The sequence below is a fragment of the Schistocerca piceifrons genome, chromosome X (assembly GCF_021461385.2).
Source record: "Schistocerca piceifrons isolate TAMUIC-IGC-003096 chromosome X, iqSchPice1.1, whole genome shotgun sequence".
Lineage (NCBI taxonomy): Eukaryota > Metazoa > Arthropoda > Insecta > Orthoptera > Acrididae > Schistocerca > Schistocerca piceifrons.
Window position 1 is genome coordinate 790638616 of NC_060149.1, and position 14306 is coordinate 790652921.

General features: G+C 41.2%; 1 protein-coding gene across 25 annotated transcripts in view; it reads left to right on the forward strand.

Annotated features, from left to right (window-relative positions):
- Window positions 1-4252: 4252 nt before the first annotated feature.
- LOC124721282 (myosin heavy chain, muscle) overlaps window positions 4253-14306 on the forward strand; it is a 48682-nt gene continuing 38628 nt past the window's right edge. For 10 of the 25 annotated variants that reach the window (XM_047246180.1, XM_047246194.1, XM_047246172.1 and 7 more), the window contains exons 1-9: window positions 4253-4516; window positions 5975-6118; window positions 7855-8011; window positions 9120-9147; window positions 9847-9952; window positions 10042-10134; window positions 10226-10289; window positions 10387-10485; window positions 11991-12094. In XM_047246180.1, coding sequence (XP_047102136.1) covers window positions 4307-4516; window positions 5975-6118; window positions 7855-8011; window positions 9120-9147; window positions 9847-9952; window positions 10042-10134; window positions 10226-10289; window positions 10387-10485; window positions 11991-12094 — 1005 coding nt within the window. In that variant the 5' untranslated portion in view covers window positions 4253-4306. Of the gene's footprint in view, window positions 4517-5741; window positions 5886-5974; window positions 6119-7854; window positions 8012-9119; window positions 9148-9846; window positions 9953-10041; window positions 10135-10225; window positions 10290-10386; window positions 10486-11478; window positions 11583-11990; window positions 12095-13339; window positions 13444-14306 lie in introns of all 25 variants that reach the window. The other 15 variants (XM_047246185.1, XM_047246177.1, XM_047246188.1 and 12 more) reach the window with 4 other exon arrangements.

The following is a 14306-nucleotide window of genomic DNA, read 5'->3' on the forward strand; positions in this document are numbered from 1 at the left end:
TCATGCAATAAATACCACTTGTGGGCATGTTAGAGTAATTGAGAAGCAACCTAGGTCATTTCATCATGAGTATCTTAGTGAATGAAACCGATTTTTGGAGTTATATAGAATCGATCCCAGTTAATGAAAGCATGTAATATGTGAGTAATAATTATAATTCATCAAAAACATTTCTTAATTGACAAATTAGGAGAGACAAATAATACAAAAATGTTTCGGTGTGCAGATTGCCTATTTGTGTAACGTTTTAATTACGTAGACATGATACAGTTTTATTGTGAAATACGTAGTAACTCCGAAGCTTATTAAGTTGTTAGTGTTCACCTCAGTGCTTTCAGAGATCAATATGTTGGCCTAAAGCGAGAGGTGACATGATGTAGCATTCGACTTTAGTATACTTCGTCGATCGAAAGACGTTTTATCTTCCGCTTCTATTGTCACTCGTTTCGTTTCTCACCCAGAATTTTATTCGGTCTTCAGAACCACAATGGTTAACTTCACTGTTCAATATAGTTCCGATAGGTCACCAAAAGGATTTTAATCGCCTTCTAGCAGCAAATGACAATAAGATACATGGGATGTCATTTTTCTCCCAGCCACGAGCGTACGAGCAATTAGCCGTTCCATATTCCAGAAAACCAGAAGGTTGTATTGTACTATGACTTTGGTCATGGTGAAGCGCACAACTGCGATTCTTATCGTTTTCGAAACGGGGAAACATTTTGGGAATAAGGCCAAACTTAAGGCACATACGAGGGTACAGAAACCACGAAAGTACACTGCGGTTCTTTTTTACAAATTAATCTGCAGATATCATGCCAAGATCAACGGACAAACTGTTGTTATCCATTCACTCGCTGATGTAGAATAATTTTGAAATTGAGAATGGTAGTTACCAGTTTTCTGGTGGTTGTAATGTTAAACTAAGACGTGTACATAGGAAAGAAAAATACTGCTTGTTTATATAAGCGAAAATATTTAACTGCTAATTAGTTTCTGGTTTCATCCTGTCGAGGGATATCTGAAGATGTAATATGTTGACTGATTGCGAGGAATTATATTTGGCACTGCTGGGCGGATTTGCAGTGATTTTCTAGCTATATTAATGTCCTCTTACAAGTGCAAGACTTTTACTTATATTAGAAACGGCTACTAACCGTGGCATTTGTGCGCTTGTAATCGATGTCTCATCGTTGGCGCGAATCGATTCATTGCTACGGACAGTTTTCGAACACTTCGTCAGTGCTATGCAACACAGAGTCACAAACGTTGAATAATTAGTACGCCACGTATCACAACAGGTAGGCAAATGTTATCTGTTATGGGAATAATTACAGCTACTCTGTAGTAGAGATGAAATTGTGTGTTACATATATATGTATATATTCATTGTGGATAAGTAAATTGCTGCGTGGTAGCTCTGGTAAATCTCACTTAGAAATTTCTTTGAAAACTGAATATGGCGAAGAGCTCGAAGATTTTTTGTTTGATCCAGAGATAATTCAGTTTGTAATTTAAGCAAAATAAATACAACACGCGGTATTAAATTCGCATTAACGTCAGTGTGCCTTGCTGGAGTTTTGCGTGCAACATAAAAATGGAAATAACTGTTGCCTGTGGAAACGATGGAACTGGCGTTCCTCAGAGTCGACTGAGGTATCGAGTGCGCTCGAAAGGTTCGACCTGCGCGCCCTCTGCGCCGCAGATATCGGCGCCACGAAAACAAAAAACTCTCGACGGAAAGCGACTATAGGCGCGGCGCCCGAAATGGACTGAGGACCTCTCGTCTAGAAACGCGTCGCGTAACGTAATACATCTATATATAAAGATTGGCAAGTCAATTGGTGTGACGGGCGAAGAGGTGAGGTGTGAAGGGATAAATACATTGGGGCCGCGACGGCGCAACTGGCACCTGCGCAGTGCGCTCCCGGCCGCGCCCAGAAATAGCGCAAACAAAAGTGCGCATACCCACGTCAGCCCAACAAGGCGGCCGAAAGCCAACACCGCAGGCGCCGCTATTTATACTGGCCGCACACCGCACGCCCACACCGCCTCACGCCAACACGCCTACATTTTTCCGGGAAATTCAGTGTCACTGCCGCGCATTCCTCTGCGCTACCCGATATTTGGCGCACGGGAGAAGGGGAAAACGTGCCCTCAATTTAAAGCGACTGACGACCGCGGCTCAGTCAGTACGACTGCTGCTTGCTGCTGATAGGTACTGTCACTGCCCCCATTTTGCAAACATCGTTGTCTCTATTATAAATTTTAATAGCCTCGATCGCAGTATGATCCAATAGTAACTAGATAACCGTCTTCGGTTGACCGACCGTCTTCAAATCATGTGAAGGCGGAGTACATAAGAACTGATGTAACTACGTTATCTTGTTTATTCGAACGGAAGCGTATCTGTCACACTGTCGACGTGCCTTCATTGAATTAGCACGGAGATATGTTGACAGTGTGACAAATACGATTCTGTTCTGCTAAAAGAGATAACGTAGTTTTACTTCAGTAAATTTAAGTGTCCTGTCTTGGTAAGATCAGAAGATAGTTGCTGGTCAACCGAAACCGGTTATCTAGTTGCTACTGGGTTTTATAGCTATCGAGACTCATAAAATTTCTAGTAAATAATACATATCGATATGTCTAATTCGTCTGCCTATGTCATGTTTTGCTAATCGTGTCTCTGTCCCACTGGTGATTCCGCTTCGCTCCTTTCCCCCATCCACCAGCTACGTAGACCCGTTATTATCATGGAAGCATTACGACTAAAACAGCGTTTCTTGTATCATTAGTCCACACTTTGAAGCTACGCTAAGCGCGAGAATCACTGGAGCAATTTATCGCAGCTGCGCCACTATTTAACTCTTATTTCCAGTTTTATTTATTTTTTATAGACGTATCGCCCGGTTCGGTCATGTGTTATAGATGCACAATGCACGGAAGAAACCTCGTGGATTATCCTCTATTTGCTCTGGCGCTCTTGATCAACTGTCTTAACCCATTTGGGTAATTGTTCAAGCTTTATACCAATTAGATCATAGTTGCCACAAAACTAATATCGGGATCCTCGTAGAGGGTCGGTCCAGGATGTGAGACGGCAACCTTTCACCGAAAAATCTGGTCCCTGCCGTTGCTCTTTGCGTATGCATAGCACTGAGGTCGAAGAATGACACAATCATGAAAGTTATTATTTTTAAACTTTCGTACTGTTAACTTCCTCTCTCTGTTTGCCCGCCTCGGTCCGAAATAATTGGTTTACGCGTTGCTATGCACTACTTGCAAAGACAAACATGCACTGGTCACAACTGTGAATTAAAACCGTATAGTTAGGATCGGAGACAATGCTCTCCATTGTTTGGACGCTGTCTGAACGCATTTCATTGCGTGGTACGGAATTTAATGTTCCTACAGCTGTCATCCCGTATGCGTCATTGTGATGGGAATAATGAGGAAGAGAAGCCTGAGCGATGAGCATATGCTGTCGTCTGTTCTTCATCGCTATGAAAACTTCCTTCAACATGTGAAAGAGAGCATTTTGGCAGCACTCTAGACCACTTGTTACTTGGAAGGGCCCACGCCTGCCAACCATTAAACGTTGTCCTGCGTTGCCCGGCTGATGTAACTCACAAGTGTTCCCAACAACTACGAGAGCATCTTATAAAGAACCTTCTACAGGATACTTATCTCGTGTTTGCGCCCTCGTGGAGGCATTTCACCTTAATAAGGAGATCTTAAATTTGATGTTCAGGAAATAAAATATTCCCTGATGGGAACCGTAACGTGTGAGTTGTGTAGTTACTTCACGACTTACATCCATTCCATGAGCAGTCTCAGTGCTAGACCATAGACTCTCCACGCGACATCTCGAAAACCTAGCGGATATTCCACACTGGCTAGCTCAGAGCAGAATAAAGGAGACAGAATGATGCATATTAAAAAAACCAACCTAATATCAGTTTAATTTGTCTGTACTAACAGGTTTCTGAAGACATTCTGCGTAGGAAGCAAGTCAATAGTGCTACGTTAGTGTGAACTACTGCGAGGCTACTGTTAGCTCCGCTAACTTCTAAGATTCTATTGTTGCACTACCAGAAGGATTTACACTGCTGAGATAGGAAAGAGAGTTTCTTTCAAGGATTCCCTCATGTTCGCTAACAAAGTGCAATGAGACAAAGTTGATGCTTTCAGATTTATTCTGGAGTCGACCAAATTGCAGTGACTGTGAGTGTTTATTGTGGTGTTGCAGGAAGGCTCCAGGGCTGTTCCACGTGTCTGTTAGCCGGTCCGCCGCTCTCTCAAAATGCCTGGTATGCCAAAGAAGACGGAGGGGGAGGACCCCGACCCCACCCCCTACCTGTTCGTCTCTCTGGAACAGAAGCGCATCGACCAAACCAAACCTTACGATGCGAAGAAGGCATGTTGGGTACCCGACGAGAAGGAGGGTTACGTGCTGGGAGAGATCAAGGCAACTAAGGGCGACCTGGTAACGGTCACGCTGCCTGGTGGCGAGGTACGTACAACGCTGCTATCTCCTAAAAACTATTGTACAACTCACTGAAATCAATTCAGATTTATTCTCAGACATGGCACCGGCCATTTCAGTTTCCATATATATTTCTTTGACTATTTGTTTCTACATAAAACAGAAAAAGTCACCTTTTAACGTAATTTACTGGATCTTACGTTTCATTCAGAGCAAGCTTCATATACAGGCAACATGTATTGCTTGCATTCGTGGCACAGCTAGTGACCATTGAAACTGGCGCATCGTTGAGTGACAATGAGGGACTGTTCGCATATCACGTCACCGTGAATGGTCTCGTGATATGCAGTCCAACAGCTTCATTCGACGACTATCCCTTCTAGTTGCAGTGCACGGTCTTCTCACAATGTGGTCGTTCACTGTGCCCTGAATGCAGGCAACACGTTATGCCTCGATGCGAAGCTTTTCCTAACGCACGTTCACACGTACGCTAAATTACATTTGCGGAATAATGCGTCATTATTTAAAGTTATAAATAAATTATTTTGTCCTGCAAATTGTTTTCTTCTTTGCTCCGGCTTGGTAATGCACTGCAGCAAGACAGAACTGACTTACTTTTGCTGAAAATCTTTGAAATATGCTTGTAAATAAATACTTTTCTACACGTTGTGTATTGTTTGAGACAAAACTGATTCACTGACGAAATCTTCTCGGGATATCAGCCGAGAGCAGTGACATCTTGTAGCACAATTTCAGCGAGTTTTATATTCGTTATCTTAAAAAATGACGATAACGAGTATGAAACTCGTTGACACGTTGCTACAAGACGATACTGCCCTAGGCTGATATCCCGAGAAGATTTCGTAAATGAATTATTTTTGTAAAATACATATATTGTAGAACCAAACTGACGGTAAAACTCGTTCAAAATATATACTGTTCGTGCCGTATTGTACAATAAACATCAAATGTATGAAGGCTTTTGTTTCCCATCTTTGTGCACCAATGACTCTAAGGAATATAGTAGCTAGATTTCACTTCAAAACTTTCACTAATAGTTTTCAGCTTTACGAAGTGATGCATCTGTGTAACATACGTGGTTTCAAATTTAAGACAATACCGGACAAAACATGTCTCTTCACTGTTGTTGTTATGAAGCGTAACGCAGGTACAGTTTGCAGTTCTGTCATGCTTCAGGCCGCATTAAAATTTGTCATGAATGTTATCCCATGAGAAAACTATTTTGCGTTAGGAGAAAGTCCTCAAGAAGGATCAGCTATCTCAGGTGAATCCGCCAAAGTTCGAGAAGGTGGAGGACATGGCTGACCTGACGTATTTGAACGAAGCCGCTGTTTTGCACAACCTCCGGCAGCGGTACTACTGCAAGCTCATTTATGTAAGTGGCGCCTCCCCATCGGGGGGCGCTTTTTGCTTTCTTTTTCTTGTAACTCATCTTGTGTTTTTGTCTTTCTCTCTCGCCAACAGGAGAAGAACTTCAAGAAGGAACAGGTTTCTCAAGTAAACCCCCCTAAGTATGAGAAATGCGAGGATATGTCCAACTTGACATATCTTAATGACGCTTCAGTCTTGCATAACCTGAAGCAACGATACTACCATAAGCTCATTTACGTAAGTCGGTAACCTCTGCTGTTTAACCCTATCCTGCACATGGAGCATGCAACGAAGAGATCTCCGTGCACAGACGCACGCTCTTCCGATTTCCCAGACTACCTGTACGTTTGTCTTGCCCCACGACAAATCCTAGCCGTTTCCCGGAATTGCGTTTTGGCTAACCCCATCATAGCTGGGCAGCAGAACGCAACTGTGGTGTGAATTTGGTGGCCGGAGCAGCGCACATCGACCGTCGACTGTTCCGCGTATAAGATTTACTGTCGATGAATATCTTCCGAGCTTTCAACCAACCTTCACTGATAGCAATAGTACTATTGAAGTCTTGCTACAACCGATGCAGTATACTTAAGACACGGTTCTTCCGTGTGTATCGGTGAAGGATTGGATGAGTGCTCTGGAAGAACTGATAATGTTTGTTTGTTTGCAGCCAACAGTAAGACACTGGAAACGTGGCTCTGTTGTTGTTCCTTTCACATGAATCCTTTCTAATAACAACACTTTCGTGTTCTACTGCTAGAACACTTGTTTTTGTTCTCGTGTGTGTAAGCGGAGACTTTAAATGTTTGAATGTTTATCCCTTTCTTTTAAAGAAGAATACTCGGTTTTTATGAGTATGTCTCCCTATCTTTGTGAAGCAGCGCCCGTAAAGACACGGGGCAGTTACTTCAATTTTAGTTCCCGTGTATTAATGTCTTTTGTGCCATATGAAGCGTCCCTGTCACCTTGCGGAACCACTCGGGTTTCAGTGTGGCAGTTGCGCTTCTAGTCCTTCTGTTGTTAAATGTGGCTATATTCAGCGCCTCAAATACCAGACTGTTTGGACGGCACTGGCTATTTATGTTAATGCACGTTATGATGTTAGTGTCTGCACCTTCTGACAATATGAGTTTCAATTTAGAGTTTAGACTTTTTGTGTTTTGTTTGGTTTTGTTACATGTTTGTTGTGAGACTTCTTTCTACAAATTACGTTTAATTTTCACAGTACTATGAACATATAAGTTACCACAAAGCGTTAATGAATATTTTGAGCAGTAAAAAAACTATTGTGTTCTTGGAGGTAGTAGTGAAGCTCCCACCGGTTGAACAAAATTCGTTTTAGAAAAGTTTCAGGTTCATGAGGATTTCTTGAAACCATAGCATACATAACTCATCACCCTTTTCAACAAACTTTTTTTAAACTTCTTTTAGACCTACATTTTTTACTACCAATATAGAAAGTTCCTTCTTCTTCCTTTTATTACTGTATACTTTATATGAAGCATGTGATGTGGAAGGTAGATTTCTAAAACAAGATGACGTGTTAGTATTTGGGTTATTGCGTCATTTCCACAAAATATTGCACATTACGTTCTTTAAATATTTTATATTCACTTTCTATTATGCCATACAAACTAACAGTAATTTGTTAAGGAGGGTGTAGTATTGATTGTGGCACATCAAAACATTCGAGTTGCCTGAACTCGTTAAATATTTATCTTCTCATGTTTTGTAGAAAAAATACTTCTCGTATTGGCAAAACTTTTTAGCCCAAAGCAAAACAATAGGATATTCCATTAAATGGAGTACAATATGTTGCCCGTACTCTGGGGACACACTACCTCCCACATTATCCTACATGTTGCCTCGTTACGCAGCATAGAACACTAAGAGTTTAACTGAAACAGGGTAGGATATGTGTACATATGTGTGTCTGAAAGCAACTGAGGAGCTGAGTTTGTACTTTCCATGTGCAGACCTACTCCGGCCTCTTCTGTGTGGCTATCAACCCCTACAAGCGCTTCCCTGTCTACACCAACCGCTGCGCCAAGCTTTACCGAGGCAAGAGGCGTAATGAAGTGCCACCCCACATCTTTGCCATTTCTGACGGCGCCTACGTCAACATGTTGACCAGTAAGTATATAATTTCTCTATTCACCATAGCTTTAGTCTATGTACTTTACGCAGATACTTAGCAGCACGCCAACTAGTTTCCAAATTCAAAGTATTTCTCTCGCATGTGAAGATAGTATACACTCCCTACGTAGTCGTAAGAACTAAATTCTGTATATTAATCTGGAGAACATACATCAGTTCCATTTGTGTAAAAGAGATGAGTTTCCAGTGAAGGTTTTAACTTAAACTCATAAGCAATTAAAACATAAGTTTTGACCATTTAATAAGCTTAGAACATCGCTTTTGCGTTCATTTGTCGACGTAGGTGTTTTCTGGCATGCTGAACAATTGTTAATATGTATCACGCGAGTATAGCGTCGTATGTCTTAGCTAAAACACAATGCATTTTCATTAAGCAAAAGCGTCGCTCACGTAGCACACGAAACAAAACTTAATTTCTGGTGTCATAGCGTCCCATACTGGAGACTCTACGCTCTTTCACACAAAACAAGAGTAGTGCAATATACATTTCGTATCCTATACTCCCTGAATGCAGAATCAATCCTGCTATTTCTTACCAAGCTGTCGTGCGCCAGACTTGCATAATCTTGGAAGGCTGAGGCTGCTTCCGACAAATGATACTCTCTCTATGCTAGTAATTTCATGGCAACAACAGCAAAAAACAAAGTCTGTAGTTACTAGTACGCTATGTATTTCTCACACTGAATGGAATAAGTAGAACAGCTATCTACAGAGTACCTAGCCACATGTCATGCCATACTTTCTGAAATAGATAACTCGAATCTCAAAACATTGTAATAATTATTAATGAGCCACTTTCACTGCTACATCTTGCGCTGTGTGGTGGAGTGTATTTTGTATATGTGTCACTTCGCCCTTTACTTGTTCCAAGGAGGAACATTTGTTGCTAAGCTTACGTGTAGACTCGAATCTCTCTAATTTTACGTTCGTTGTTTTTTCTCGAGATATCTGCTCATTCCATTAAGCATTTTAATAGTCTACTCGTATAACAGACCCAAAGTACAGTAGGAAATACTAGATGTAAAACTGAGTAAAAGTCTGTAAATATGTTCTAACTTTTTCCTTTTTTCGTTCTATTTTACAGACCGTGAAAACCAGTCTATGTTGATCACGTAAGTATCTTTTATTATTTCCAACACAACAACACTTTACAAGCTTTATCAAGAAGCAAACATACCGTCAAGCAGTAACTTTCAAATGAATTGTAGTTCTATGCAATGAACTGATTGCTTGCAATGAATTAATTAAACAATGTGAATTTTCACGGCTGGATTCTGGGACTTCTGCTACGGTCTTAGACATACTTTTCATCGAACGTTTAGTTTTCTGCTACATGACAGACCTTCAGAGCCTGTGGAGATTAAGGTTCAATTCCTTCTAAGTATACTGCTCGGAAAATATGTTTCTTTTCCACGTTTCACTTCAGTTCTCGCTAATTCTGCAGTGAAAAGTTTAAATGAAACATGTTTTCGCAGCAGTAAACGTGCAAGAACTGTGACATTTGTCCCCATAGCCTCTGATAATGTTTCCCGCAGCAGCAACCAAATATTATGCAGAAAAGTGTAGCTAAGTCCCAAGAATCTCACGTTACCATAGAATGGACACCTATTTTGTTATTGTCTTGTTGTATGTAAAATCCTCCAAAGCTGCTATTTTGTGTGCAGTTTTGAATAACACACAGACTCATATTCAGTCAGTCAACGGATGTGTTTTTAATTCCTTAAGATCAAATACAAGGAAAAAAAAACTGTGTACGTATTTTCCCTGCCGAAGAATGTAACATATTTTTTTTTTCTTCTTGTCATCCACAGAGGAGAGTCTGGAGCAGGAAAAACTGAAAACACGAAGAAAGTAATTTCGTACTTCGCCACCGTCGGTGCCAGCTCGAAGAAAGATGAACAGCAGTCTTCGAAGAAGGTAAAGCAAGACCATCCTTTGACCTACGTTCTCGCTTCTTCTGAGTCGTACGGCCGCTAAAATGTCAACCTGTTATTGTCTGTTTGCAGGGCACTCTGGAGGACCAGGTCGTGCAAACTAACCCGGTACTTGAGGCGTTCGGTAACGCCAAGACCGTGCGAAATGACAACTCCTCGCGATTCGTAAGTTTATTCCATTTTAGCTCTTAACGAATATTTTCTACTTTTACGGAAAAACAGCTGACTGATAACTGTGTCTCTATCTCTCGAACAGGGTAAATTCATCAGAATTCACTTCGGTCCTTCTGGAAAACTGGCTGGAGCTGATATTGAAACATGTAAGTTACGCCTTGGGCATTTGCCGAGAGGTTTAGAGACAGGTCTCGATTTACCTAATTATAGCAGCGGATAATAACTAATCACTAACTTCCACAGATCTGCTGGAGAAGGCCCGTGTCATCTCACAGCAGCCCTTGGAGCGTTCATACCACATCTTCTATCAGATGATGTCCGGCGCTGTCCCTGGCCTGAAGGGTACGTATGAGTTTCCGTTAAACTCCTCAGATAGATATATTACAACATTTGCTATTTAAAATGGTATACTTTAACAGTAAAAACGTATTCAAGCCATATACTTCAAAAACATAATAAGTGATACTGTACTGAATTGAACTCTAATAGAGCTAAGTGTAATTAAGCCATCAAGCCATATACTTCTAAAACATTTAAGTGATACTGTACTTAATTGAACTCTAATAGAGCTAAGTGTAATTAAGCCATCAATCCATATACTTCAAAAACATTTAAGTGATACTGTACTGAATTGAACTCTAATAGAGCTAGCCGGCCGAAGTGGCCGTGCGGTTAAAGGCGCTGCAGTCTGGAACCGCAAGACCGCTACGGTCGCAGGTTCGAACCCTGCCTCGGGCATGGATGTTTGTGATGTCCGTAGGTTAGTTAGGTTTAACTAGTTCTAAGTTCTAGGGGACTAATGACCTCAGCAGTTGAGTCCCATAGTGCTCAGAGCCATTTGAACCATCTAATAGAGCTAAGTGTAATTAAAACTGAACGTTGAAATATCTTGCTTTCATTCGGTCTCCGTCTCTTCACTATTCAATTATTCTTGATTACAAACATTTTTATTGAATATAACCTGTTTTTTCCATGTCGCCGGGTGAGGGAATGATTACAATCGCGTAATAATCAAGGTTAAAAAATTGTGAGTGTTTGAACTGTCTTTCACTACAGTAATAAAATGAAAGTAATATCACTTCTTAATTGCCCTCATTAAAAAGTGCACTATTTACAGAAATTGCCTTTTTTCTAAAAATCGAGAACTTTAAGAGAATGAGTGTCATAATGGTTATTTTTTGTTTTAAGTGCGACTTCATTCAGCAGTTGACAGTAGATTCGAGTCTCTAGAAGGCGCATATAGTATCAGGTAGAAACAATAGCTGCAACGGAGGAACAAGACTATGTGTTTCTTTTGTGTACCTTATGATAATGCATTCTCTCCCAACTCAACAGAAATGTGTCTCCTCACCGACAATATCCAAGACTATTACTACGTGTCCCAAGGCAAGACAACTATTCCTGGTGTGGATGATGGAGAGGAACTTCAATTTACGGATGTAAGTTGCCCTGCAGACCGGGGCATGCTGTAAGGGCACATCCTACCCTACTGAGGGCGAATTTATTACAAAGCTTGCTGAGCCAAGGCCCGTGAATACCCTTCCCAATACAAGAGTGTCACGAAAGACACAGTCACCCCTTTGGACACCCTGCCGTCTTATACCCCTCTAATCAGTCCCGTATTAACTGGTGTCTGAGACCACATTTCTACTCTACCAATCTAAGATTTATCATAATACCACAATTTTCTCAAACCTATATTTTATATAACATTTGTTTTACTGATAACACTAGCCAACATGTTCGCTGTGCTCTTGGACAGCACAACGAACAGGACTGTTGGTGTGTGTGACCATAACATTTTCACAGTCGTATTTTGAACTGAACGATCTGTGACCTCCCTACAGAAATCTGTCTCCTTTCCAACGACATCAATGACTATCACTTCGTCTCACAAGGAAAGACCTCTATTCCCGGTGTAGATGATGGAGAGGAAATGCAGATTACCGATGTAAGTCTGATCGCAGAAGTTGAGTCTGTCTAGAAACAGCGCTTCTCTGTTACTGAGCAGTACGTGAGTAATTCCATTGAAGTGAAGACCCGCAGATTTTAAAATTGAAATTTGAAACAGTATCGTGGCCTCTATTTTTTAAAAATTTAGCAAGAGCTACATCCATTGAAATAATTCTGAAAGATTTGAAGGGAAATGAATACTTAATTGCTAATACGCCTTTGGAATTTCATTTTAGAACTTACGGTTACCTCACATACCGAAATGTATGTGAACTTACGCTTAGTTAATCGCAGTTATAACGTAGCTTATTTCTTCTGAGTAAAAGTGGTTGAATTTCATCTTGGTGCTTACTCAATAATTTTACGAACAGTTTAATGGCGCAATGAACAAATGCTAGTAGGAATTCGTCACGTACTGTTCGGAACATCGGCTTGCCGCATACTGGATTTCGCTGTTGTCATAACCCAAAGCTCTTACCCGGTTCTCGGGAATAAATAACGCCTCGCTATTAACTCATCTAGATATTATGGACATTAAACCTGACGCATGTGTGGTTTTTTTTGTGACTAACTCTAACAACTGACGGAATTACGCTTGACGGTTGACGGCTGACTCTGAGAAGAGAAACGTTCTTAGATGGACCAGACACGAAATTACTGTACTTACAGATCTCGCTAAGGAAAAATATACTAAACATACCAACGAGATTCCAAAGGAATCGTAATATCTCAGCTGCTCTACGGCGTGTCTCAGTAGGGTAATTGTTTGCTGCGCTTACACAACTAACTCGCTTTTTTTTCTCTCATTTTCACGAGGAAGCAGCTTGCAGTATGGCAAAGCCTCCATTTTTGCCACTCGCGGCAATGCCGAAACGTTCTTTTTAGGCTCTACCCGACTTAGTAACTCGAGTTTAATTGTTTCTCTTGTACATATACATTATAAATTGCTGTTTTAATTCATCTCATCCCTTATTCTCTTTTAACTGTGTATACTCTCTCCACTATGCGCACAAAATAACTGTGACGATATTCTTCTATGTTGAAAAGCTGGCACGGACGTAAAGTAACAATGCTGAAATTAAAGATTGTTTACAAGTGCGATGTACGTACTTACTAGCAACAAATGAGGAATGCTCGCAGTTATTTTGGAGACGCCGTAAAATTGAAAGGGCTCTCTAGCGCGCAGTGGAGAGAGGCAGAGTGTAACACGTTGACGCTAAACGCCAGAATGTTCTTCTCACAGACATTTGCTTATTGAGCGACAACATCTATGACTACTACAACGTCTCCCAGGGTAAGATTACCATCCCCAACGTCGATGATGGAGAGGAAATGCAGTTGACCGACGTAAGTTGCCCACGTTACCCGATGTATTCGCCCTGTCCTCCCAGTGGCGGACTCGGTGGTTCGAGTGTCTCGCTGCACATTATTCTATGTTTCGGTGGAACATTACCCTACATGTGTACCCTACCATTGGCAATTGCACCCCTCGAGTGCACGAACCATGCCGCCGACTTTAACGCCCTTCGCCTCGTATACTAACCTTATGCCCAGTACTAGCTGCGTGGAACCACTGACACAGCCGTTCCTGCAGCTTCAGCGGCTCTTCTCCGAGCTGGACTGTGAGCATCTCGTACATCGGGTTGTGTGTCGACACGCTCCCGTACCAAAGAACTGTTTAAAAGACTACATTTGCGACCCTTTCACTATTTGAAAATTGTATTAAATTCCACGCCACTCGTAGAAAAGATACCTCTAACATCTTGAAGTAGCAATGTTGTAGACAATTGACATCCAAATAACACTATGAAGCATTGAACACTGGATGTAACACGACTTGAGACACGAAAACGCAACATCTGTTTGTTACTTGGTAAGTACGAGCTAACTGCATGAACTGATGGTGTCATGTTGCTAATGGCATATCTGTCATTATGCTTCATCAAAAACTAGTGTTTTTAGATATTTATATCTTTTGTTTACTGTATTTTTTAAACGATAGAAATGTTTCTTCGTAGCGATTCTTTGTAAAAAAGATAAACGTAATTTTTTTCCAAATTAATGTCTGTTCATACAGTCTCGTTGTGATTTAAAGCTGTCTCAGTTCGAAAATTTTTACTAAATCAAATATCGGCCAAATGGTTTTGACTGTGCTCCCTGTGACGATCTCGACAAAGGGATCCTGGCAGGGGCGCCGTATATCGCTCGCA